The following is a 27,270-nucleotide window of genomic DNA, read 5'->3' on the forward strand; positions in this document are numbered from 1 at the left end:
CTCGATCTCCTGACCTCGTGATCCGCCCGCCTTGGCCTCCCAAAGTGCTGGGATTACAGGCGTGAGCCACCATGCCTGGCTATTTTTTTTTTTCTTTAACAGATGCCTAAACCCTCTTTACTTCACACGGCTATGCAAATTGTGAGGCCAAGGGTATGACTGCAAACAATTAAGGTTTAATTTACATGAATAAGCTTTCTTCCCCATGAAAATACTACGTGTTGCTTCACACTTGCTCTAACACACAAAATCCCCACCCTATCTGGCACAGACACATTCAACATGCAATATTAAGTACAATTTCCATTTTATTTTTCTCCAGAGAATAGTCTTCAGTCTTGAAGGACTCAGCTGTTTATGTGGGCTTTGGTGGGGGTCATGAGGCAGCACCCGCAGGTCTAAATCTGGGTGGGGGTGTTCGGTCCTTGTGACCTTCATGAGATCGATTCCTGACTACTTTGCAGTGAACTGCACAACTCACACAGTATTATAGCTTCACATACAGCTTGGGAAGCACATGGGCATTGAAGATTCTCACTTCAGTAATGTCCCTGACTGCTGTGGCCTCCACTATGTTTCAAATGACGAATTTCTTAATGGCCTTGTCATTGGACACATGTCGGGCACAGTTCATGCAGCGAATAGGCTGCACGTGGTCACGGCCCTTTTTGGCATGACTGTTGTTCCTTTTCTTTGTCATCTTGGAGGCACAGACTGGAGAGCCAATTCATCTACTTAAAAAGAAAAAAACTGTGCCCCAAATTATAATAGTTCCTTTATTAAACCTTCCTCAAATTACTTTAATTTGTATGCGACATCTTTATCATCCTGGGACCTTGACTGATATAAACCCCAAATGTGAGTTTTGTTATGGTTAGGAATTCTCTGAAGGTGATTGTTTCTCTGTCTTGATTTCACCCATCTCTGAAGCTGAAGGAGGTAGCTGTTCATCCTTCTCTAATGAATAGATTTTCCCTCAGTTTACCTACAAGGAGTATTACTTTTCTGAGGGTGCCGGATCTTGTAGATTTCTGATCTCACCACCAATTTGGTGGAGGCCTGTATTTCATCATGTAGCCTTTGGAATTCTATGAAACAAGACATTAACTTCAGCATTTGTTGAATTTTCTGGATTTTTTTCATTCTCCAATTTTGGAAGTTTCTATTCTAGTCCAGCCATCTAACCATGGATTTTTTTAGTTTTGTTTTGTGTTTGCAGTTTTGAACAATGCTGAGGTGCTATACATGCTTTGCTCTGGGCCACCATGTTTCTGGAAAATGAAAGCCCAACAGCAATTCAATTTTACCCCCTTTTTAACCTAAGTTATCTGGGAATTGCAGATCCTTGTGGGATCCTACTTATTGGTGTTCCCTTTGGCAAGTGACATTCTTTGTACATGACTCCACACATTTCTCTCCCTCTGTCTTATCTTCTACCTTGGTCTCCGCTGCCCATGTATTACCTTATAGACTCTGTTCTGTTATAATCAAGAAAATGGCTTAACCAGATCTCTTCGGCCATGTCATATGACCACTTTCATTGTTCTTTAATTTTCATTTTCTTCTGAGACAGGGTCTCACTCTGTTGCCCAGGCTGGAGTGCTATGGCACAATCACAGCTCACTGCAGGCTCAAACTCCTGGGCTCAAAGGATCCTCCCACCTCAGCCTCCCAAGTAGCAGGGACTACAGCCATGTGCCACCACTTCAGGCCACAACATCTAAATTTCACTAAAATAATCATTCTGGGCTTGCAAACAGAATTTCTTTACTACATTGCAGAAGATGCAAGGTCAATTTTGTTAGTTTCCATATTACGTATTCAAAGAATACATCACCAGAATGCTGGAGTCACTTACTTTCCTCAGCCTAAGTACTATGCTTGCATTATCACACATCACACTGGAGATGCAGCTGTCAATGGAAAAATAAGATCATCAGTGAACAAAAGAGAAAGTAGGTACATCCATTGTTAATACTGACTTAGAACTTGACTAAGATATCAATATTCTTTCCAAATTAATTGGTCCTTTGTGCTCTTAGATTTGGTTTTGAATAACTACATAAAATCAGGGAAAGTTACACTGATTATTATTTGCAGGAATAGCAATCCCAACCTGCTCTCAAATATTATTGCCAGAATTGTCAGTATCTGATTTGACAGATTATCTGGTTTAATGATGATTAGAGAGGTTTTTTTTGTTTGTTTGTTTTTTCCTGAGACAGGGCCTCGCTGTACTGCCCAGGCTGGAGTGCAGTGGCACCATGTCAGTTCACTGCAACCTCCATCTCCTGGGTTCGAATGATCCTTCCAACTTAGCCTCCCAAGTAGTTGGAACTATAGGCACGCGCCACCATGCCCAGCTAATTTAAAAAAATATTATCTTGTAGGCCAGGCACGGTGGCTCACGCCTGTAATCCCAGCACTTTGGGAGGCCGAGGTGGGCGGACCACGAGGTCAGGAGATCAAGACCATCCTGGTTAACATGGTGAAACCCCGTCTCTACTAAAAATACAAAAAATTAGCTGGCGTGGTGGCGCACGCCTATAGTCCCAGCTACTTGGGAGGCTGAGGCAGAATTGCTTGAACCTGGGAGGCGGAGGTTATAGTGAGCTGAGATCGCGCTACTGCACTCCAGCCTGGGCGACACAGCAAGATTCCATCCTCCCCCCCGACAAAAATAAATAAATAAATAAATATTTTCTCAGAGATGGGGTCTCAGCATGTTGCCCAGGCTGGTCTCAAAGTCCTGCACTCAAGTGATCTGCCTGCCTTAGCCTTCCAAAGTGCTGGGATTACAGGCGTGAGCCATTGTGCCCAGCCCTGGATTTTTATTTTAAAATAGAATTCTGCTCCCTTTTGAGTATACCTGCTCTACTCCAATTGAATATCATAAGAGATGCCACGCTTCCCTCCCCACTGTATGATGAGGAAATGGTTGGGAGCATAGCTCTGTTGTTGATTCTTGTTCTGTATTAATGAAGTGACACTTTTATCCCTCTCCACCAGGAGCCCAGGTAGGGTTAGTACCCTGTTGACCATCCCTGCCTTGCACTAACTCAAGTAAAGGTGACACTTCTCCCCTCCCCACCAGGCCCTGAAGACACTGAGATGGAGTCCTGTCGACTATCTCCCCCAGTGCACTGACGTGAGTAGAGATGGTACCCCAGGCCAGGTGTGGTGGCTCACTTCTGTAATCCCAGCACTTTGGGAGGCCAAGGCGGGTGGATTACCTGAGGTCAGGAGTTTGAGACCAGCCTGACCAACATGGCGAAACCCAGTCTCTACTAAAAATACAAAAATTAGCTGAGCATAGTGGTGCATGCCTGTAGTCCCAGCTACTTGGGAGGCTGAGGCAGAAGAATTGCTTGAAACCGGGAGGTGGAGGTTGCAGTGAGCTGAGATCGTGCCACTGGTACTCCAGCCTGGACAAAAGAGTGAGACTTTGTCTCAAAAAAAAAAAAAAAAAAAAAAAAAAAAGGTACCCCTTCCTCTGCCAACAAAGCACTGCAGAGATAATAGCTGAAAACATCCCCAAATTCGTAGACCTATAGATTCAAAAAGTTAATCAAACCCAAACAGGTTAAACTCAAAGAATTTCATACCAGACATATCCTAATCAAATTTCTGAGAATTAAAAACAAAGGAAACAACTTGTACTCAACCAGAGCAAAATGACACATTATCTAGAGAGATACAGAGATTTGAATGACAATGGATTTCTCAGACATCATGGAAGCCAGAAGGAAGAGGCACAACATTTTTCAAATGCTGAAAGAAGTTAATATACCAATTAAAACAGAGTATCCCTAGTCAGCAGCATAATGTTATAAACAAACAACAAATAAAGCACACAGAATGTAGAAGGACCCCAAATAGCTAAAGCCATCTTGAGCAAACCTCATTAGCACATTTGTTGGAGGCATCACATTACCAGATTTTAAAATACATCACAAAACTATAGTAATCAAAACATCATGGTTCTTGTGGGCTTTTTTTTTTTTTTTTTTTTTTTTTGGGACTGAGTGTTGCTCTGTCGCCCAGGCTGAAGTGCAGTGGCACAATCTCAGCTCACTGCAAGCTCCATCTCCTGGGTTCATGCCATTCTCCTGCCTCAGCCTCCTGAGTAACTGGACTACAGGCGCCCACCACCACGCCCAGCTAATTTTTTGTATTTTAGTAGAGACGGGGTTTCACCATGTTAGCCAGGATGATTTTGATCTCCTGACCTCGTGATCCGCCTGCCTTGGCCTCCCAAAGTGCTGGGATTATAGGCATGAGCCACCACGCCCAGCCGGTTCTTGTGTTTTTATCCCCAGAGACAAACCATAAACAAACAAAAAATCCAGCATGGTACTGACATACATACAGATACATTGTCCAGTGGAATGGGATAGAAGGCCCAGAAATAAACCCTCACATTTAAGGTCAATTGATTTTTTTTAAAACAAAATTACCAAGAACAGTCAATGGAGAAAGGACAGTCTCTTCAATAAATGGTACTGGCAATGAAAAAGGAAAACTACAGGCTAATATCCCTGATGAACATAGACACAAAAATCCTCAAGAAAATAGTAGCAAACTGAATCCAATAGCAAATCAAACAGCTAATTCATCATGATCAAGCAGGCTTCATTCCTGGGAGCTAGGTTGGTTCAACACATGCAAGTCAATAAATATGATTCCCCACATAAACAGAATTAAAAACAAAAAACCATATGATCATCTCGATAGACACAGAAAAAGCTTTCAATAAAATCCAGTATCCCTTTGTGAGAAAAACCCTCAAGAAACTAGGCACTGAAGGAGCATACCTCAAAATAAGAGTCATCAATGACAAATCCACAGGCAACGTCATAATGAATAGGTAAAAACTGGAAGCATTCCCTTTGAGAACTGGAACAAGATAAGGATGCCTACTCTCACCACTCCTAGTAAACATAGTAGTGACCAGTAGTGATTAGTAGTGATAGTAGTGATTGCTCTAGCTAGGAAGTCCTAGCTAGAGCAGCCAGCCAAGAGAAAGAAATAAAGGGCATCCAAATAGGAAAAGAAGAAGTAAAACTATATTTGTGGACAATATGACAATATGATTGATTTTATATATATATGTGTGTGTGTGTGTGTGTATACATATATATATATATATATATATATATATATAAAATATGTATTTTTTTTAAATCCCCCCAGAGAGGGTCTTGTTGTGTCACTCAGTCTGGAGTGCAGTGACACAATCATGGCCCACTGCAGCCTCAACCTCTGAGCTCAAGTGATCTTCACATCTCAGCTTCTTGTGTAGCTGGGATCACCAGTGCACACCACCATGCCTGGCTAATATATTTTTTTTTTTTTTTTTAAGAGATAGGGTCTCTGTATGTTGCCCAGTCTTGTCTCGAACTCCTGGGCTCAAGTGATCATCTTGCCTCAGCCTCCCAAAGTGCTGGGAATACAGGCATGAGCCACTATGCTCCAAGACAATATGATTCTATACAAAGAAAACCCTAAAGACTCTGCCAAAATGCTCCAGGAACTGAAACCAACTTCAATAAGTTTTCAGGATACAAAAATCCATGTACAAAAATCAGTAGCATTTCCATATACTGATAATGTTTAAACTGAGAGCCAATCAAGAATGAAACCTCATTTACAACAGCACCCCACAAAATAAGTTACCTAGGAATACATCTACTCAAGGAGGTGAAAGATCTCTACAAGGAGAACTACAAAACACTGCTAGAAGCAATCATAGGCCAGACGTGGTGGCTCACGCCTGTAATCCCAGCACTTTGGGAGGCTGAGGCGGGCGGATCACTTGAGGTCAGGAGTTTGAGACCAGCCTGGCCAACATGCAAAACCCCATCTCTACTAAAAATACAAAAATTGGCCAGGTGTTGTGGCACATGCCTGTGGTCCCAGCTACTTGGGAGGCTGACGCAGGGGGATCTCTTGAACCCGGGAGGTGGAGGTTGTAACGAGCTGAGATTGTACCACTGTACTCCAGCCTGGGCAACAGAGTAAGACTCTGCCTCAAAAAAAAAATAAAATAAAATAAAAATAAAAAAGGAAATCCTAGGTGACATTAAAAAAAAAATGCAAAAACATTTCATGCTCATGGAGTAGAAGAAGCAATTATCATTAAAATGGCCACACTGCCCAAAGCAATCAACAGATTCAGTGTTATTCCTATCAAACTGCCAATGTCATTTTTCACAGAACTAGAAAAAAACTATTCTAAAATTTATATGGTATCAGGAAAGATCCTGATTCCATATTGAATAGCCAAAGCAATCTGGAGGAAAACGAAGAAAGCCAGAGACATCAATTATCTGACTTCAAACTATACTATAAGGCTATAATAACCAAATTAACATGGTATTGGTGCAAAAACAGAATAAAGACTCAAGGAACAGAATAGAGAACCCAGAAATGAAGCCACACACCCACAGCCAACTGATCTTCAACAAAAGTTGACAAAAATAAACAATGGGGTAAAGACTCCCTATTCAATAAATGGTGCTGGGATAGCTGACTAGCCATATGCAGAAGAGTGAAAGTGGACCCCTACCTTTCAGCATACACAAAAATTAACTCAAGACGGATTAAAGGTTTAGATGTAAGACCCCAAACTATAGGAGTCCTAGAAGAAAACCTAAGAAAACACTATTCTAGACATCAGTGTTGGCTTTGGGAAAGAATTTATGACTCAGTCCTCAAAAGCAATTGCAATGAAAACAAAAATTGGTAAGTGGGACCTAATTAAACAAAAGAACTTCTGCACAGGCTGCACACGGTGGCTCACACCTGTAATCCCAACACTTCGGGAGACTGAGGCAGACAGATCACTTGAGGTCAGGAGCTCAAGACCAGCCTGGCCAACATGGTGAAACCCTATCTCTACTAAAAATACAATTAGCTAGGCGTGGTGGCACATGCCTGTAATTCCAGCTACTTAGGAGGCTGAGGCAGGACAATCACTTGAACCTAGGAGACGGAGGTTGCAGTGAGCCCAGATTGTGCCACTGTACTCCAGCCTACGTGACAGAGTGAGACTCCATCTCAAAAACAAAACAAAACAAAAAAAGGTTTTGCACAGCAAAAGAAGCTATCAACAGAGTAAACAGACAATCTATGGAATGGTAGAAAATATTCACAAATCAAGCATCTGACAAAGGCCTAATATTCAGAACCACTAAGGAACTTAAACAATTCAAGTAAAAAACAAATAAATCCATTAAAAAATGGGCAAACATGGACAGCTCAATGCAGCCTTGAACTCCTGGGCTCAAGCAATCCCCTAACCTTGGCCTCTCAGGGTGGTGGGATTACAGGCGTGAGCCACCATGCCTGATGATCTCACTTAATACATGGAATCTAAATAAATTAGACTCGTAGATGTAGAAGATAGAATGGTGTTTACTGGAGGCCAAGCAGGGTCAGAGCAGGGGGTTAGACAGGGAACAGGGAGGTGTTGGTCAAAGGGTACAAAGTTTCAGTTCGTCAGGAGGAATAAATTCTGGTGAGCATGGTGGCTATAGTTAATAATAGCATATTGTGTATTTCAGAATAGCTCAAAGAAATTCTAAATGTTTTCACCACAAATAAATGATAAATATTTGAAGTGATGGATAAGTTAATTAGCCCGATTTGATCATTTCAGCGTATACACGCAAGAAAACATTATATTGTACCCCATAAATATATACAAGTATTCTTTGTCCATTAGAGTTTTATATTTAAACTTAAAAAACAGATTAGCATAATGGATAAAAAGCATGACCCAACCAGATTCTATCTGCAAGAAATTCACTTCAAATATAATGATATAAGTAGGTTGGAAGTAAAAGAATGAAAAACAATATAACATGTAAATATTAACCAAAATAAAGCAGGAGTGGCTAAATTAGTATTAGATAAAGTAGACCTCAGGGCAAAGAAGATTACCAGGGACAAGGAGAGATATTACACAAAAACAAAAGGGCCAATTAACCTAGAAGATATATTAATCCTAAATGTGTATGCAGCAAGTTACAGAGCTGCAAGATACGTGAAAACTAATAGAACAAAGAGGATAAATAATCCGTAATAGGAAATTCAACAGTCTCTCAATTGATAGAATCACTAGAGTGAAAATCAGAAAGGATAGAAAAGAACTGAAGAAGAGCAACCAAGGTGATCTAATTGTCACTTATAAAACATTGTGCCCAACAGGAGAATACACATTCTTTTCAAGCTCACATGGAACATTCGGCAAGATAGAGCATATCCTGGTTGACAAAACAGATTTTAACAACTATAAATGAAGAAAATATGGAATATACTCTCTGGCCATAACTGCTTTAAATTAGAAATTGATGACCAAAAAGATCACAATAAAATCTCCAATCTTGGAAATTAAACGTACTTTAGAATAGTCCATGGCTCAAAGAGGAAAAGGGAAACAAAGAAGTATATGGAACTGAATGGATGAAAATCAAAATCTGAGGATTGCAGCTAAAGCAGTGTTTAATGGAGAATTTAGAACACCAAATGCTTATATTTTAAAAAGAGGTCAGAAGTCAATGATCTAAACATCCACCTTAAGAAACTAAAAAAGGTCAGGCACAGTGACTCACGCCTGTAATCCCAGAACTTTGGGAGGCCTAGATAGGCAGATTGCTTGAGCCTGGGAATTCAAGACCAGCCTGGACAAACTGGCAAAACCCAATATCCACAAATAAATAAATTAATTAATTAATTAAAAAATAGCCTGGCATGGTGGTACACCCCTGTAATCCAAGCTACTCTGGGAGGCTGAGGTGGGAGGATCACTTGAGCCCAGAAGGCAGAGGTTGTAGTGAGCCGACATAACACCCCATTGCACTTCAGCCTGACAGGTTGAGATTGTGTCTAAAAACAAACAAACAAACAAAGAAAAAATAGCAAAATAAAAGTAACCAGAAGCAAGAAAATAAAATTTAAGAGCTGACATAGACAAATTCAGAATAGCAAAATAGAGGTTGTTAAAAAAAATAAATAAAAAGAGACCAAAAGCTGTTTCTTTGAAAAAATAATTAAAATTAATAAGCCTCTAGTAAGGCTGACCAAAAAACACAAAACCAAAACCAAAACAAAACAACACAGAAATGACACAAATTGACCAGTATTACGAATTAAGGAGTTCATATTACAAATTTTACAGGCATTAAGAAGATTAAAAAACAAATCTACACACATTTGACAAGTTAGATAAAATGACTGATTGCTGGAAATTCAAACTGTAAAAACTCACCCATCATAAAATAGATAATCTGAGTTGTACTATAACTATTAAGGAATTTATAGTTAAAAGCTTTTCAAAAAAGTCATCTCCAGGCCCAGATTGTTCTACTGAAGTTTACTAAACATTTAAGGAAGAAATAACACCCTGAGGCAGGAGAATCACTTGAACCCAGGAGGTGGAGGTTGCGGTGAGCCAAGATCACGCCATCACACTCCAGCCTGGGGGACAAGAGCGAGACTTCGTCTAAAAAAAAAAGAAGAAGAAAACTACAAACTGATATCCTTCATGAACACAGAACCCAACAATCATCAAGTATTAAACTCAATTCAGCAATATGTAAAAAAAAAAAAGTAATATAAAATGAGTAAGTGGGGTTTAGTCTAGGAATGCAAGGCTGATTTAATGTTCAGAAATTCCATATATCCAATAAAATAAATGAAGAAAATCCACTTACAACAGCATCCAGAATTGAAATACTTAAGTAAATTGAACCAAAGAGGTAAAAGATGGATATACTGAAAACTATAAAACACTGATAAAAGAAAAAGAAGACATAAATAAATGGAAAGCTATCCCATGTTCATGGATTGGAAGAATATTGTTAAAATGTCCATACTCCCCAAAATGATCTACAGATTCAATGCAATCCCTATCAAAATTTCAATGACCTTTTCCACAGAAATAGAAAAAGCAATCCTAAAATGACTGGAACCACAAAAGACCCCAAATACTCAAAGCAATCTTGAGAAAGAATAAAGCTGGAGGTGGCATATTATCTGATTTCAAAACATATTATAAAGCTACAGTTATCAAATCAGCATGATATTGGCATAAAATCAGGCACATTGACAAACAGCTCAGAATAAATGATCCCAGAAATAAACCTGCGCATTTATAGTCAATTGTTTTTCAACAGAGGTGCCAGGAACACATGGAGAAAGGACACGCTCTTCAATAAATGGCATTGGGAAAACTGGATAGTCACATGAAAAGAAAATAAATTGGGACTTTTTCTCACATCACATACAAAACTCAAAATGGATTAAAGACTTAAATATAAAACCTGAACTACAAGAAGAAAGTGCAGGGGAAAAGCTCTGTGACATTGATCTGGGCAATGATTTTTTGGATATGACCCCAAATGCACAGGCAACAAAAGCAAAAATAGTTAAACGGGATTGCATCAACCTAAAAAGTTTCTGCACAGGAAAGAAATCAGATCAAAGAGACAACCTATGGAATGGGAGAAAATATTTTCAAATTATACATATGAGGGTTAATATCCAAAATATATAAGAACTCTAACTCAATAGCAAGAAAACCACCATATTAAAATGGGCAAATGTTCTTCATTGCCTATTTTCCACAGAAAACATAAAACGGCCAACAAATATGTGAAAAAATGCTCAGCATTATGAATTATCAGGGAAATGCAAATTAAAAATGCAATGAGATACCACCTCATTAGAGGTGTTAGAATGGTTATGGTCGAAAACATGAAAGATAAACAAGTGTTGGTGAGGATGTGAAGAAAAGGGAACCCATGTACGTTGTAGGTGGGAATGTAAATTAGTACAGCCATTATGGAAAACAACATGAAAGTTCCTCAAAACACTAAAAATAGGATTATCATATGATACAGCAATCCCACTCCTGGGTATACATCCAAAGGAATTGAAATTGGTATGTTGAAGAGATGTCTGCACTCTCATTACTCCCGTGTTCACTTCAGCACTATTCACAATAACCAAGATATGGAATCAACCTAAGTGTATATCAATGGATGAATGGATAAAGAAAATGTGGTATATGTGTACACACACACACACACACACACACACACAATGGAATACCATTTAGCCTTAGAAAAGAAGGGAATCTTGTCATGTGCAACAGCATGGATGAATCTGGAGGTCATTATGTTCGGTGAACTAAGCCAAGCACAGAAAGACAAATACTGCATCATCTCACTTATGTGTGACATCTTAAAGAAAAAACAAAAAAATCGAACTCAGAGAAGCAGAGAGCAGAATGGTGGTTAACAGAGGCTGGGAGAGAGGGGGGATGAGGAGATGGTTGGTCAAAGGGCCCAGCATTTCCATTAGGCAGGAGGAATAAGTTTCAGAGATCTGTGGCACGGCATGGTGACTATAGTTCATAATATTATAATATAATATATAATATATAACATAATATTATGTATGTTATGTACATACATAATATTATGTATGTAATATTATGTAGTTCATAATATTATGACTGTAGTTCATAATAGTGTATCATATTTACAAACTTGCTGAGAGTAGATTTTAAGTATTTTTTACCACAAAAGTAAGTGTATGAAGTGATTGATATATTAGCTTGATTTAATCATTCTACAATATATACATCTATGAAATCACATTGTACCCCATAAATATATAATTATTTGTTAATTAAAAACTAATAAGATACTCTGTCCTGACCACTAACAAAAAAGAAAATCAATATAATTCCCCTTACTAAGAACCTAAAAAAGAAAAACTATATGCTTATATCAATTTATGCAGAAAATGCCTTTGAGAAAATTCAACATCTATTCATGACAATAAAAACCTCTCAGCCATCTAGGACTAGAAGAGAACATTTTCAACCCAGTAAGGGGCATCTACAAAAACATACAGTGAATATAATAATAATGGTGAAAGACCAAACACTTTTCATCCAATGCAAGGATGTTGGCTCTCCACTCCAGTGCTACACAGGAGGTTACAGCCAATGCAAAAAGGGAAGAACAACAAGGCATACATTTGAAAAGAAAGAAAACTGTTTGACAGATGACATGATTGTCTACATAGAGAAAGCACAAAGTTATCTACCAATCTATGAATAAAAGCTATTAGAATGAATGAGTTTAGCAAGGTTGCGGGATACAAGGTCAATATACAAAAGTCAGTCATATTTCTATATGCTAGTAATGAAAAATGGAAATTGAAATAAGACAGTACTCTTTATAATAGCACCAAAACCACGAAATATTTAGGTATAAATTTTACAAATATGTGCAAAATCTTTATCCTAAAAACTACAAAAACACTGATAAATTAAAGATGGCCTAAAACAGTAAGAGATATTCAGGTTCATGTATTGAAAGAGCCAAAATAGTAAAGATGCCAATTCCCCTAATTAATCTCTAGATCCAAACAAATTCCAATATAAATCTCAGAATTTTTGTAAAAATTTACAAACCAATTCTAAAATTCACTTGGAAAACAAGGAAACCAGAATAGTCTGAATAATTTTGTAAAAGAACAAGTTAGAGGACTCATATTATCTGATTTCAAAGTCTCTATAAAGTTACATTTTCAATGTAGTGTGTTATTTGATAAGAGATACATATATAGATGATTGGAACAAAAGAGAAAGTCTCAAAATTAACCCATGTAAATATGGTTGATTTTGGACAAAGGTACACAGGCAATTCAATGGAGTAAGGAGTTTTTTCAACAAATGGTGCTGAATCATTGTATATTCATATACAAAAAAATACATCTTGATCTTTATCTTTCCCTTACAAAATTTAACTCAAAATACATCAGAGACCTAAATGTAAAACCCTAAACTGTAAAACTTTTAGAGGAAATCTTAGAACATCTCTGTGATCTTGGGTTAGGCAAAGACTTCGTAGATACAATCCCCCAAGCCCAGTCATTTTAGAAGAAAAATTGTACTTCAAAGTTAACACTTGCTCTTTGAAAGACACTGTGAAGAGAATAGAAAGACAAACCAGAGCGGGAGAAAATATTTGCAAACCCTTATCTGATAAAAGACGTGTATTCCAAATATATAAAGGACTATCAAAGCTCAATATTAAGAAACTCAATATTAACAACCCAATTAAAAAATGGTCAAAAGATTTGAAAAAATGTGTTAAAGAAGATATGTGGATGGCAAATAAATTGCTCAATGTCATTGGGAAAAGGCACAATAAATATCACAATGAGGTATCACTATACATCCATTCAAATGTAAGAAAGAAAACAAATCCAGGGGAAGTATTTGAAATTATTGAAAGGAAATAAGTATTTATGATTGGTGTAGGCTAAAATTTATTAGATATGATATAGAGAGCAAAAACCATGAAAGTCTGCTAAGCATGATTATAGATATTTAAAGTATTTTTGCCTCAAAACACTGGAAATCATTATCTGAACATAGACATTTTCCTATTCTTGTAAAAAAGTTAACAGCTCCCTGATACTTCCTTATGTGGATATACGATGGTAAACAATCTCTTATGTTTGGACACTTAGGGAGCTTCCAGCTCTTGACTATCACAAATGCTGTAATGAACAGCCAATGTACTTGAATGATTGGAGGTATAGCTTCACAGTAAATTCTTTTTAGTGGTGCTGGCAGTGCAAAGGATATATGTATTTTCTTAGTTGTTGCCAAAAAAGCACTATAAGCAGTATAATGACTAGCAATAATCTGGAAGAAAATGTCTGCAAAGCCTTAGGAGACAAGACTTCTACGTGTACCACGTAAAATCTCAAGAAAAACAATTTAAAGGCAAGCAAACTAGGGGCAAAAATCAGCAAAATGGAGGGAAAGGCAGCTCACTGAAGCAGCAACCAAGTGGCTAATGAACTCACAAAAGGTACAACTCAGCAAGAAAACACAGGGTATTGGGACATAATCTATCCACTGCTCATGGGAATATAAATTGAGAGCCACTTTGGGAAGACTTTTAACATGTATTGCAAGTGCCATGACTTCAAGAACTAGCGATTCTCTTTTCAGGCATGAGTTTATTGGTATCTATCCTCAGAGAACCTTAAAAAAAAAAAAAATCCCTGTTCTCCCTTCATTCATCTTGATGTAGAAATTAGAAGTTTTCGGCAGGGTGCGGTGGCTCACGCCTGTAATCCAGCACTTTGGGAGGCCAAGGCAGGTGGATCACGAGATCAGGAGGATCGAGACCATCCTGGCCAACATGGTGAAACCCCGTCTCTACTAAAAATACAAAAATTAGCCAGGTGTGATGGCATACGTCTGTAATCCCAGCTATTTGGGAGGCTGAGGCAGGAGAATTGCTAGAACCCGGGAGTCGGAGGTCGCAGTGAGTTGAGATCACGCCACTACACTCCAGCCTGGGTGACAGAGGGAGACTCCGTCTCAAAAAAAAAAAAAGTTGTTCAGGGGATGTTTACGTCACAAAACAGAGCTTACCTGTCTGTTGTGTGATCATGCCACGTGTTTTCCAGGTGACAGCAGCTCCTGAGGTATGGATGGCGGCCTCCTTCTTCCCACACGTACACGTGCACAGAGTTCTCGGATGTGGTGAGCACATAGCAAGGATCCTTCCAAGGATAGCCAGAGTGAGTGGCCAAGGAGTCAAAGTCAGATCAAAAAGCAGTGGAGGAGAATCATACATACCACCCAGAAGTTGTTGATGGCTGCCTGGTGGTCCTCAAATCGTTGCAGCAGGAAGCCAGTGATGCTGAAGAGTAACAAGTATGGCCCACTGGTAAAGACAATCATATATCCATCACTGGCTCCCATCCAGATAGGGCACTTCAGATGAGCTGCCACCTGGAAACTTGCAACCTCATGTGCTGTTTTCACGTAAAACACATATATACACACACACATAAGGAAGTAAAGATCAGGTCATTGAATAATAACAATATCCTCACACTGAATAAAAAAGCATAGTCCCCACTTCCACAGACTCCATTCCAGGGAAGAAAATGAAGGGTAGTCCAGTGGCCTGACAAATACATATCACTGACTGTGGTAACAGGTGCTAGGACACAGGAACAGAGGTTTGTGGACAATAAACAATCCCCTGGGCATTGGAACCCAGGCCCTAAAACATGATAGAAATCTATATGTGTTCGCCCAAGAGGATGGGGTGGGGGTAGAGATTAGCATGGGTATTAGGGCCAAACTGGGGTGGGTTCACCTCCAGCTAAAGAAATCCCCTGCTCCTGGCTGGGTGCGATGGCTCACGCTTGTAATCCCAGCACTTTGGGAGGCCAAGGAGGGCGGATCCTGAGGTCAGGAGATTGAGACCATCCTGGCTAACAGGGTGAAACCCTGTCTCTACTAAAAATACAAAAAATTAGCCGGGATGGTGGCAGGCACCTGTAGTCCCAGCTACTCGGGAGGCTGAGGCAGGAGAATGGCGTGAACCCGGGAGGTGGAGCTTGCAGTGAGCCGAGATTGCGCCACTGCACTCCAGCCTGGGCAACAGAGCAAGACTCCGTCTCAAAAAAAAAAGAAAAAAAAAAAAGAAATCCCCTGCTCCCTTTATACAGACTGATCCATTTATTATAGCTAAACACGAATGACTGTATGATGAGGAAGAGAAACAAGTGTTTCTAATGTGGCACAGCCTACCTTGGATGACTGTTTGGCCTCCAGTCTTCTTGGTTGTTAGATCAAAGGTGATAAATTCTGTCTTTTTTCCAGTGCTACTTTGGGACATCAGTGTTATCCTGTTTTTCACCTTTGGGGCCCAGCAGGCGCTGGCACATAATTTATGTGGGAGAAAGGTAGACAGAGGAGCACTGCCTTCTGAAGGCCTCAGTAAGGACTCTGTGAGGAATACCTAAAGAGAGCATCGCGTGCGTGGTCAGGGGCAGGGAACTTATAGCCTCTCAGTACAGGAGTGACTCCAGAAGAGCCTTCTTAGAAATTCTCATCTTGTGGCCAAAGCTTTGTTCAACATCTCAGGAGTGATGAGTGGTCACTGCTTATCACTCCAGTATACAAGGAACTCACTGTCTTCCTATCCTTCCTGTCCCATTCACAGAACAATGTCCCTGAAGCATGCTAACGTGTTATGAAACCATCTTGCCATGTTGAACCCTTGGTCAAGTTGAGGTTGGCTAAGCAGATTTTCCCTTCTTGGGGAACAAGTCAAGGGCTGTGTGGCTTTTACTACCTGCCTTCTGAACTCCTCCCTCTTTGGTGCCCAGTCCACCAGTGCCCCACTACACATGGCCTGCTCAAAGGCCAAAGCCTTCCTCAGAGTGATATTCAGAGGCTGTTGCATATTCAGTTACTTTTGGACTTCTCTATACTTTCCAGCCAACATAGATAAAAGTAAAGAAGGCAAAAGAGAACAAGGACAAAGATATTTTTGTTAAAAAAAAAAAAAAATTTTTTTTTTTTTTTTTTTTTAAGAGGTAGGGTCTCACCATGTTGCCCAGGCTGGAGTGCAGTGGCTATTCACAGGTGCAATCCCACTACTGATCAGTATGGGAGTTTTGACCTGTTCTGTTTCTGACCTGGGCCAGTTGGCCCCTCCTTAGGCAACCTGGTGGTCCCCTGCTCCCAGGAGGTGAACATATTGATGCCAGACTTGGTGTGGACACCCTATCAGCATAGCACACTATGGCCTGGAACTCCTAGGCTCAAGCGATCCTCCCACCTCAGCCTTCTGAGTAGGTGGGACTATAGGTACATGCCACCATGCCCAGCAATCCCTATTCTTGATACCTGTCTCACCCTCTTCCATCTCTTTGGCAAATTCGGGCTTCATGAATGAGTTTTTGTTAAACATTTGCCACAGCAACTGGATGTTGTTACTTCAAAGAGCATTGTTTCCTGACCATCACAATGGATTCCCCTTGTGATGTGGTCTGAGAGAGGAAGGAGCAGTGTGCGTCGTCCTCACTGAGCTCTGCAGTTTCTCTGCATGGTTCCTAACTTGACATTCCCATCCTGAAATTGAAATACACAGAACAGCACCTACCTGTGGCAAGGTACGACTGTATGTCCCACATGCAAATACCCATTTCTTGTCAGGAGAGCAGTGTAGAAGTACAATACCATATTGAAATGCAGTAACTTTAGAAACATCCCTTAACCCAGGCAGTGTAAATGTGTAGATGTCACCTGCAGCATCGCCCACCTGAAACCAAAGCATCCCCACCATATCAATAGGAAGATATGTGAAATCCCGAAGTACAGAGGAGGCAGCACTGTGAGCTGCAAGATATGCCACTGTTTCTTCAATCACATAATGGAGATCAAAATCTCTGACCAGTCTAGCTTGAGACACTGTTGGGATAATTCCATGGAATAAAACTTTCCAAGCCCCAGAGCATTCTTCTCAAGGACAGTTATTCATTAGCACATCAACACTATGCTTTTTCTCAATGTCACCCCAAAGCCATCTCTCTCCCTCAACTGTCCCCAACCAAGTTCATGGACTGGACAATAACACACCCTTGAAAGAAGAGGCACATATAAAGTAATTCAGGAAGTTTTTGGCTTTTTGTTTTTAGAAGAATTGCTGGGGAAATGTACTTGAGGCAAGTCAAGGGCCAAGATAGTGCAGAGGTTTGTATAACATTCATTGATATACTGTGATTGACTTGCAGCATATGTGGAAAGGATGACAAGAGAAATAGGCCGGGCACTGTGGCTTATGCCTGTAATCCCAGCACTTTGGGAGGCTGAGGTGGGCAGATCATGAGGTCAGGAGTTCAAGACCAGCCTGGTCAGTTTCTACTAAAAATACAAAAGATTAGCCAGGCATGGTGGTGTGTGCCTGTAGTCCCAGCGACTCAGGAGGCTGCGGCAGGAGAATTGCTTGAACCCAGCAGGCAGAGGTTGCAGTGAGCCAAGATTGCACCACTGCACTCCAGCCTGAGCAACAGAGTGAGACTCTGTCTCAAAAAAAAAAAAAGGGATAGGACAGTAATGTGACACAGATGCCTGACAAGACAGCAGGCATTTGATTTTTTTGGTCCCCCTCTAAATTCAGGGCTCACTTACCATCAGGAATGGGCCATCCTTTGTAAGATAGGCTTCCATGCAATAACAGGGCTCTGGCATGGGGAGAACGGCCAGAGCGTCCCTGTCCTGACAGTTCCACACTTTGATAGTTTTTTTCCGATCCATAGTGACGGCGAGATGCATCTGAGGGAGGGTTACCAGATTTGATAAATGGAACTCCTGGACTGGGCTTGACCAGATGATGGTGCCCTAGAAAACGAGAGTAATACGACCTGTGTTTAAGGAACCCTTACACCTACTGTGCTTTCATTCTGCCCATGTTTATTTGGAAGCCTCTTCCAAATCAGATCTTCTTGCTTCTGGGCAAAGTATATGAAAATTCTCCACATCTCAATATTTTGGAGGCGTGAACATGAAAACAGGAACTACACACTATGCTCATAGACAAGAACTTGGTACATAACAGGTGCAAAGAATGATCAGACTTCATAGGTTCAAGTCACCTCTGCCTCCTACTCACAGTACAGCCTTCAGCAAGTCACTTTCTATCATGCCTTCTAATGAGGCTGTCATTACCTTTCACAACTCATGAAACATACTTAGAATTCTGCCTAGGACACAGTAGGAACCCAAAATGTATTAACTATCATTAAAATTGTTATTCAACTTTATACATTACATAAAAGATAGAATAGTTGTCTTTCTAGATGATTCTTTAGCCTTTAAAAAAATTGTGAAGTATATCATACAAGAAAAGAACACGAAGTTTAATAAATTATCACAAGTGATTACCAATGTACCACTTCTAAGCCCTCCCGAAGTCCCCTTTGCATATGCTCTATTTAACAACTCCCCCACGGCTCCCCGCACCCAAATGTAATCATTATTTTGATTTCTCACACTATAACAAGTTGCCTATGCAGTAATATCTATGGCCATGTAACCAAGCATCCCAAAATTCAGTGGCTTAAAACAGGCTTTTGCTAACTCTGTTTCTTTTGATCAGAAATTCAGGGGTAGCTTGACTGGGTAGTTCTGGCTGTACGTCTCTCATGAGGGTGAAGTCAAGTTTCACTTCCAAGATGGCCTCTCATATAGCTGTGTAAGTTGGTGTTGGCTACTGGCAAGGGTCCTCAGTCCCTCACCACACAAATCTTTCTGGAGGGCTGCTTGAGAGCTCTCATAACACTGTGGCTGGATCTCCAAGAGCTGATGACCCATGAGTGAAGAATTGTTTTCGTGACATAGCTTCAGAAATTATACACCATAATTTCCACAATATCCTATTGGTTCCACAGGTCAGCCCTATTCACTGTGGCAGTGGACCACACAAGATTGATCGTGATTATCGTGGGGGAAAGATATTTGGGCCATCTCAGAGATTGGCAGCTGTAGTCTGCCCCATAGCCTCCAGTAATTCAGTTTCCCCCTACATGAAAATATATCCACCATCTCCCAATGCTCTCAAATGTCTCATACCATTATAGTATCATTGCAGAATCTAGGATCTCATTGTTTCTAGGTCCAGGTATAGATGAAGCTCTTTAGATTCAGTTTATCTTGATGTGAAAATCTTCGAACTAAATATACAAGTTATCTGTCCCTCACCATCCCCAAAGTACAAGTGTGGGGGAAGCGCAGGATAGCATAGTCACTGTCATTCAGAAAAGGTGAAAATGGAAAAATAGGAATCACTGCTACAAGAAATTTTGAAATCCAATAGAAAACATGCTGGCAATTTGTTAATTAGGACTCAAGGCCCACCAACAGAAAACATGCTGGCAATTTGTTAATTAGGACTCAAGGCCCAGAAAGATCTTTAATGACTCTTGGTTCTACTCTCTAGGCTCTTGATTCTGTCCGAGTCATCCTTCACTTTCTGTATGTGGTGGCCCAATTTTTTAGCTAAATTGTTTTGGTAGTCTGCTTCCTGCCTGTAAAAGTTTTGAAATCCAAAAGGCCTCTTTTCCTTTTGTGTGTTTTGGCCCCTTTAAATCCAAGCTGACAGTGTTTCTCCCAATGTAATTCTCTTTAACAAAAACTTTATGGGTCTCCTAAGAACCTCACTGCAGTTTATACCATTAGACAAAAGCCACACTCAGTTTTGAGATGAATCCTTTGTGCGCCTTGGAGATCATCTGAGCTAAAGACCACTTTCTGAAAAAGCCAATGTAACAAATGCCAATCATTGACAAAGAGGAAATAGAACAGGTAATAAAGATGCACAAAGCCCAAAAATTATTTCACAAATGCACTCCATGTTATTGGTAGAAAATAAGACCTTATACAAATTTATATATAGAAACACATATTAAAAAGTAAATTCTCAGCCAAGCGCAGTGGCTCATGCTTGTAATCCCAGGACTTTGGGAGGCTGAGGCTGGCAGATCACTTGAGGCCAGAAGTTCAAGAACAGCCTGGCCAACATGGCAAAACCCCGTCTCTACTAAAAATACAAAAATTAGCCGGGCGTTGTGGCGTGCGCCTGTAATCTCAGCTACTCAGGAGGCTGAGGCACAAGAATCGCTTGAACTCGGGAGGCGGAGGTTGCAGTGAGCTGAGATCGCGCCACTGCACTCCAGCCTGGGCAACAGAGTGAACTGTCTCAAAAAAAAAAAAAAAAAAAAAAAAAAAAAGGCCAGGCGCAGTGGCTCACACCTGTAATCTCAGCACTTTGGAAGGCCGAGGTAGACGGATCACAAGGTCAGCAGATCGAGACCATCCTGGCTAACACGGTGAAACCCCGTCTCTACTAAAAATACAAAAAAATTAGCCGGGCGTGGTGGCAGGTGCCTGTAGTCCCAGCTACTCGGGAGGCTGAGGCAGGAGAATGGCGTGAACCCAGGAGGCGGAGCTTGCAGTGAGCCGAGATAGTGCCACTGCACTCCAGCCTGGGGAACAGAGCAAGACTCAGTCTCAAAAAACAAACAAACAAGAACAACAACAACAACAAAAGTGAATTCTATGTGTGTCTATGGTCCAAATGAAAAGGTCACAAATTACATGATAGAAAACCTGATTTGACACTTTGTTTTTGTTACCACTTCTGAGTATTTTCCTCTCAGCACTTCCGTTTCATGTACAGAACAGGATGGATGCAAGTATGCAGTACTTTTGCTACATATTGGCCAGACTCACCTCTTGCACATCCCAGGCACAAAGCTCTTGCTTTGGAGATACACTACAAATGATTGATTTCTCCTGTTCATCCATTGTAAGGCTATTTCCTGAGAGATAAGCCAACTGTGTCTCAAATGCTAGAAGGAAACATAGAAGACTTGGCCACCAGATAGTTAAGGGATGATCCAAACCAAAAGAAGATAATTTAAAATATTTCTTTACCCTCTTAGGAAGGTTTGGGTAACAATATGGAAAAGATAGAAATTGGGCTTCAGAGTCATCCAAACAGGTTCCCACGGCAGACTGGCCATTTGGGAGATGTTGGCCAACTTGCTTTTCCTTTTTATCCTCAGTTTCCATAGATATAAAAGGCATATTAAAATCTCTCCATCAGAGGACTTTTCTGAGTTTTAAAAGAGTTATCAAGTCCAGGCACAGTGGTTCACGCCTGTAATCCCAGCACTTTGGGAAGCTGAGGTAGGCGGATCACTTGAGGCCAGGAGTTCGAGACCGGCCTGGCCAACATGCTAAACCTGTCTCTACTAAAAATACAAAAATTAACATGGTGGCAGGTGCCTGTAATCCCAACTACTTGGGAGGCTGAGACATGAGAATTGCTTGAACCCAGGAGGCGGAGGTTGCAGCAAGCCAAGATCATGCTGCTGTACTCCAGCCTGGGTGACAAAATGAGACTCTGTTTAAAAAAAAAAAAAAAAAAAAAAGTGTTGTCAGGATTAGGCCAAGTACAGTGGCTCATGCCTGTGAGGCTGAGGCAGGAGGATTGCTTGAGCTCAGGAGTTCAAGACCAGCCTGGGTAACAAAGTGAGACCTAATCTCTACAAAAAAATTTAAAAAATATAGTCAGGCATGGTGGCTTATGCCTGGAATCCCAGCAATTTGGGAGGCCAAGACAGGTGGATCACTTGAGGTCAGGAGTTCAAGACCAGCCTGGCTAATATGGTGAAACCCCATCGGTACTAAAAATACAAAAATTAGTTGGGCATGGTGGTAAATGCCTGTAATCCCAGCTACTCAGGAGGCTAAGGCAGGAAAATCACTCGAACCCAGGAGACAGAGGCTGCAGTGAGCCGAGATCGTGCCATTGCACTCCAGCCTAGATGACAGAGCAAGACTCAACCTCAAAAAAAAAAAAAAAAAAAAGTCAGCTGGTTGTGGTGGTGCACCCCTGTAGTCCCAGTTACACAGGAGGCTGAGGCAGGAGGATCTCTTGAGCCCAGGAGGTTGAGGCTGCAGCAGTAGAGCCTACGTATGCATTTATTTAGAGACAGGGTCTGGCCCTGTCACCCAGGCTAATTTTTAAAATTTTTTCGTAGAGAATGGGGGGGGGGTGTCTCACTTTGTTGCCCAGGCTGGTCTTGAACTTGTGGGCTCAAGTGATTTGCCCACCTCGGCCTTTCAAAGTTCTGGGATTACAGGCATGAGCCACTGTGCCCAGCCAAGCCTCTGTTTTTTAGAGTTTCCCATTAATTTTTTTTTTCTGATTTTTATTCTGGGAGGGATGAGAAGCCTTAGGAAAAAGGGAGTAACAGGACCTGATTTTATGTTGTGAAAAAAAAATCACTCTAGTTTCTTCATTCAGCACAGATGGTGGGGACAAGAGAGGAAGCAGGGAGATATCACATGGCTATCACGGCAACCCAGTCTGGTTCAGTTTTAATTCCTTTTCCCTTTACTGAATGAGAATACACAGCTACACACAGCAAAAATCAAATAGAGTGGACCTCTGAAAACAAGTTGCTCATGTTCCTCTAGGGCACCTGTCCCCATACCGATGTTCTTAGTTACTTTGTAGATAAAGTTACGCGGCTGTGCCAATGCCAATCGAAGCTCCTTCCTTCTTTGATGCAGGAAAAATTGCTTCCATGTGTGTGTGCCCAGGTGTTGATAGGTGAAGTTGCTGCAGTCCCATCTCTGCAGAGATAGTGACCTGGAAACGGTGTCACAGTCCCATCAGGCTGTTCTCAGTCAGTTCACCTCCTTGGAGCCCCGGTTATATCACAACCCCCTACTCACACTAATTTTCCTGCGTATATCTCACAACACAGCCACACAGGCCTCGGTACGCAGCATGGGTGCGCAGTCAGATGATCTCCTCTCCCCTTCCCTCCTTCCCCTTTCCCTTCCCTTTACCTCCACAGGTAATCGCTGTCTGCAATCCTATTCCAATGCTATGGGAGAGAAAGGAAGAGACAAGCAGGCAGTTACATCAGACAGCAGGGGCAATCCTCTGCTATTATTTGTTCTGGGAGCTGGGCCCGCACAGGTTAATCAGATGGGATTCCAGCTCTCAAAGCACTCTCAGTGTGGGGAGATAAGGAAATGGTAACAACAGAGACCTATCACTGCTAATGCAGGCACTGGGTATTCCCATGAGTTCACAGGAAGAAGTGTTGATTTCCTAGGGCTTGAAATGGGAGCCTCAAGGACTGTTTAGTCAGCACAACTCCTGGATATCAGCTTGTCCTTTTCGTTTAACAGAATATGAGGCCCTCAGTGTGAAGGATGCTAATCCCCAAAGCCTCAATGTAGCCCTCTGCTATTCTGCAAAGTGGTGCTCAAACTGGTCGAGAGAAGCAGCAGGCATGGGGGGCAATGGGAGGTGGAAGGCCTTTACCTTGTTCACCTGGGAAACCTGCAGCAAGCCGAACAGGTCCAAGAAAGAGAAGATTTGCTTCAAAGCTAAGTCAGGCAATCGGATCTCCATTTTACGTGGCCTGAACCCACATCCACTTTCCTTTCTCCTCTCTGGGCTGCTCTGAATTTAAAGGCTTTGCCAAAGTCTGCAGCACTTGTAAAGATTTTCACCCGTGCCCATCTGTGTGTGGTAGAAACAAGCTGCAGGTGTGCAGACTCCCGGGCTGACCTCCACCCCGGCCTCTCCCCCGGGGCCTGATCCACACAGCTGGCGGCATCCCTACCTAAACCCACTTGTTAGTGCTGTTCATTGTTTAGAGGAGCTCAGCAACACCTGTGCACCGTGAGCTGGAGGTGCAGAACCTGGGGCAGCCTCAGTTGCAGATGAAGTTGTCAGGACCCTCTAGGAAATGTCACCGAATGCACTCTGATCAGATCCGAGTGTCTCTATGACTTTATTTAAGTTCCAAACTCCTGGAATTGGAGTCTGCTTGCCCTATGCCTGTGCCTACCTTGGGATCTTGAATCTGGTGAGTAGGGCTCATCTCTCAAAGCCAGCAGGTTTCTACCTTCTCGCATTTAACTTTGCAGTGGAGGAGAAAGAATGTGCCAAGCTGGCTTCTCCACAGAGGTCCGCGCAAAAGGAGCAGGCCTTGTCTGGGATGGCTCTCCCAGCCGGTGCCTTTCCCTGGGATGTGACGCTTTCCCACAGTTACAGATCTCCCAAGAACCTGACAACTCATTCTGGAATTTTCTAAAGACCGTGTCATAGCCTGAGTGTTTGTGTCCTCTCAAAATTCCTAGGTTGAAATTCTAACCCTCGGTGTGATTGGAGGTAGGGGGCCTTTGGGAGGTAAGTGGGTCACAGGCAGAGTCCTTATGATGGGACCAGTGACCTTATAAAAATGACCCCAGAATGCTCTCTAGCCCTGTTTATGTCATGCGAGGACATGAGAAAGTGTCAGCTGCAACCTGGAAGAAGGCCCACACCAGAACCTGACTGTGCTGACAGGTGACTCTTGGACTTCTCTCCTCCAAAATTGTGAGAAATAAATTTGTTGTTAGTAAGCCACCCAGTCTATGGTACTTCGCTGCAGCATAAGATGGGGGTCCCTCTGTGAGGCTCAGCGGCCAACCCTTCTTAAAACTGCTGCCTCCAGGCAGACACACAGGAGTGGTTGTCGGGGGTCCCATTTAGGATACAGTAGTAAGAGAGAGGAAAAATACAAATTGACATGGTGAGGAGATAAAAAGGAAAAGCAAAGACCAAGAAGCACCTAGAGGGGCGTGGGGAAAGGCGAATCAAGGGGTGTGTGGAGAGGAGTGAGAAGAATACAAGGGGAAAAGATTTGTATCCCATTAAAAGGAAATAATGCAGAGACAGCCAGGGCCATGGAAGGACACAGGAAGACAGAAAGCTTGGAACGGACTCTATTGTAGAGGAACAGAATTCATGCAAGGATATAGAGGGCTGAGAAATAAAACACTTTAAAATATGACAAGGGAAGAGAAGAAACAGTAAAATAAAGGATATTTTAAAAGTATTAAAGCACAAATATTATAAAATATACAGATATGAAATATAACTGTAAGTGGACTGTGAGACAAGACAGAGTAGGAATAAAATGGAAAAGAGGACAGATGAGAAAGAGGCAAACATAAGGAAACTGAAGCAAATTGCCGAATGAGTGAATGAATGAATTTGAAATAAAGGAACAGAGGCCAGGTGCAGTGGCTCATGCCTGTAATCCCAGCACTTCGGGAGGCCGAGGCGGGTGGATCACCAGGTCAGGAGTTTGAGACCAGCTTGGCCAACATAGTGAAACCCTGTCTCTACTAAAAATACAACAAATTAGCTGGGCGTGGCGGCGGGCGCCTGTAATCCCAGCTACATGGGAGGCTGAGGCAGAAGAATTGCTTGAAGCTGGGAGGTGGAGGTTGCAGTGAGCTGAGATTGCGCCACTGTACTCCAGCCTGGGCGACAGTACGAGACGCCATCTCAAAAAAAAACAAAAAATAGAGGAACAGGAAGGTGTGTTGGGGGGTGGTGGTGGTGGGATGCTACCAGAAAAGGGGCAGAGAAAGACACATTGCAACAATAAAGACAAATCTAAATGTCACAAGAGTTAAGAGATGTAAAATTTGAGAGACGTGAAATGGTAACTCCGTAATAGTCTAAGCAAAAGATAAGATGCAGGTGAGAGAATGGCCTGGACATTGTCTAGGAGAATGTAGATTAAAGCAGGCAGCTGGGGAAACCTGAGAAGAGGGATCGATAAGGAGTCGGGCAGCCTGAGAGTAGGACAGAGAGGGAGGGACGACATAGCTTGAGAAGTCAAGGGAGTGTAGCAAGGGGAGAAGTAAGAGCAAACCTTTCATGGCGCCTTCTGCAGGCAAGGCACCCGTCTAAACAATTTACAGGGGCTCATCTATTTAATCCTCACAATGGCTAGATGAGGTAAGTCCTATTACTGGCCACCTTACCAGGGTGCTCTGTGTTCTCTTAGATTCTGAATTTGTCTGGCATCCATCACAGGGCCAGCTGTATTCTCTCTATATTTTTAATTTTCTGTATTCTTGATGCTCTGGCATTTGTGATCTTGCTGACTGGGGAGAGACTCCCCTTCCCAGGCCTAGCCAGATAGCAAAGGAGAGTGCCTTTTACGCAAACGAACCAAGCTACAGCCCACACCCACAATCATCTCCTTTACCAAACTCTCACACAGCAAGTTAATATTCCTCCTGCCCTAAATCAACCCAGGGCCAGGTACCAGACAACTAGGGACAGCCCCTATGTCTCAAAGCCAGCCAGAACCATTTAAACTAGCCCATTCTAAAAGGCTTACCCTGTTCTGCCCTCTGCCTTTCTTACAGAAAACACAGTAAAGGCTCAGGCCTATGCTGCGCCGCCCCTTCTGCCTCCTGACTACCCTTGGTGCTCTCCATGTGGCCCTGCGTGGGGAGCCAGGCCTCTTATTTATAGGGATCCCTGAGTATAAACTTCTTCCTTCGTGACAATCATTGCTGTGTCTGCACGCTTTGCCACACCTGATTAAAACCAATCCCAGGCACCAGTTTTAGAACACATAGGTGGGAGCCAACACATACAGAGGTTAGGTGATTTGCCCACAGTGACACCCCTGGGAAATGGCACCAGGTTTGAACCCCAGCAGTCAGCCCCAGAGCCAGTGCTCTTAGCTGTTATGCTCTAATGGCTCAAAGAGAAGAGGGAATTGGGAAAACTTGGAATGATTAGGAGAAGAATGAAAGTGGATATATTTTTAGCCTTGAGTTTAAAATGCTAAACAACTGAATAAAACATGGTCCTGTAGTCCCAGCCACTCAGGAGGCTGAAGCATGAAAATTGCTTGAGCCCAGGAGGTGGAGGCTGCTGTGAACCATGATCACGTCACTGCACTCCAGCCTGGCAACAGAATGAGATCCTGTCTCAAAAAAAAAAAAAAAAAAAATACAAAATGTGTTCAAAGAAATGAAGTAAA

At 41.9% G+C, this 27,270-nt stretch overlaps 1 protein-coding gene and 1 pseudogene across 6 annotated transcripts; both read right to left on the reverse strand.

The window, feature by feature from the left end:
• Positions 1 to 292: 292 nt before the first annotated feature.
• Positions 293 to 26,187, reverse strand: FBXW12 (F-box and WD repeat domain containing 12). 6 transcript variants are annotated; one of them, XM_054481782.1, is made up of 11 exons: positions 26,143 to 26,170; positions 23,751 to 23,951; positions 23,267 to 23,304; positions 22,906 to 23,063; positions 21,134 to 21,252; positions 18,035 to 18,244; positions 17,007 to 17,165; positions 15,647 to 15,857; positions 14,681 to 14,859; positions 14,474 to 14,604; positions 293 to 1,913 (listed from the first exon to the last, which is right to left on the reverse strand). In XM_054481782.1, exons 2-11 carry the CDS (start codon positions 23,838 to 23,840, stop codon positions 1,814 to 1,816), a joined length of 1,395 nt encoding a protein of 464 aa, XP_054337757.1. In that variant the 5' UTR covers positions 23,841 to 23,951; positions 26,143 to 26,170; the 3' UTR covers positions 293 to 1,813. The 6 variants fall into 6 exon arrangements, with proteins under 6 accessions (XP_054337757.1, XP_054337760.1, XP_054337761.1 ...); XM_054481783.1 differs by lacking the exon at positions 293 to 1,913 and adding an exon at positions 14,042 to 14,257 and having other exon boundaries at positions 26,143 to 26,187; XM_054481785.1 differs by lacking the exons at positions 23,751 to 23,951; positions 26,143 to 26,170 and adding an exon at positions 24,283 to 24,437 and having other exon boundaries at positions 299 to 1,913.
• LOC129032890 (putative ribosomal protein eS26-like) lies at positions 356 to 700 on the reverse strand (annotated as a pseudogene).
• Positions 26,188 to 27,270: the final 1,083 nt, after the last annotated feature.

This window comes from Pongo pygmaeus, chromosome 2 (genome assembly GCF_028885625.2).
Source record: "Pongo pygmaeus isolate AG05252 chromosome 2, NHGRI_mPonPyg2-v2.0_pri, whole genome shotgun sequence".
Taxonomy (NCBI): Eukaryota; Metazoa; Chordata; class Mammalia; order Primates; family Hominidae; genus Pongo; species Pongo pygmaeus.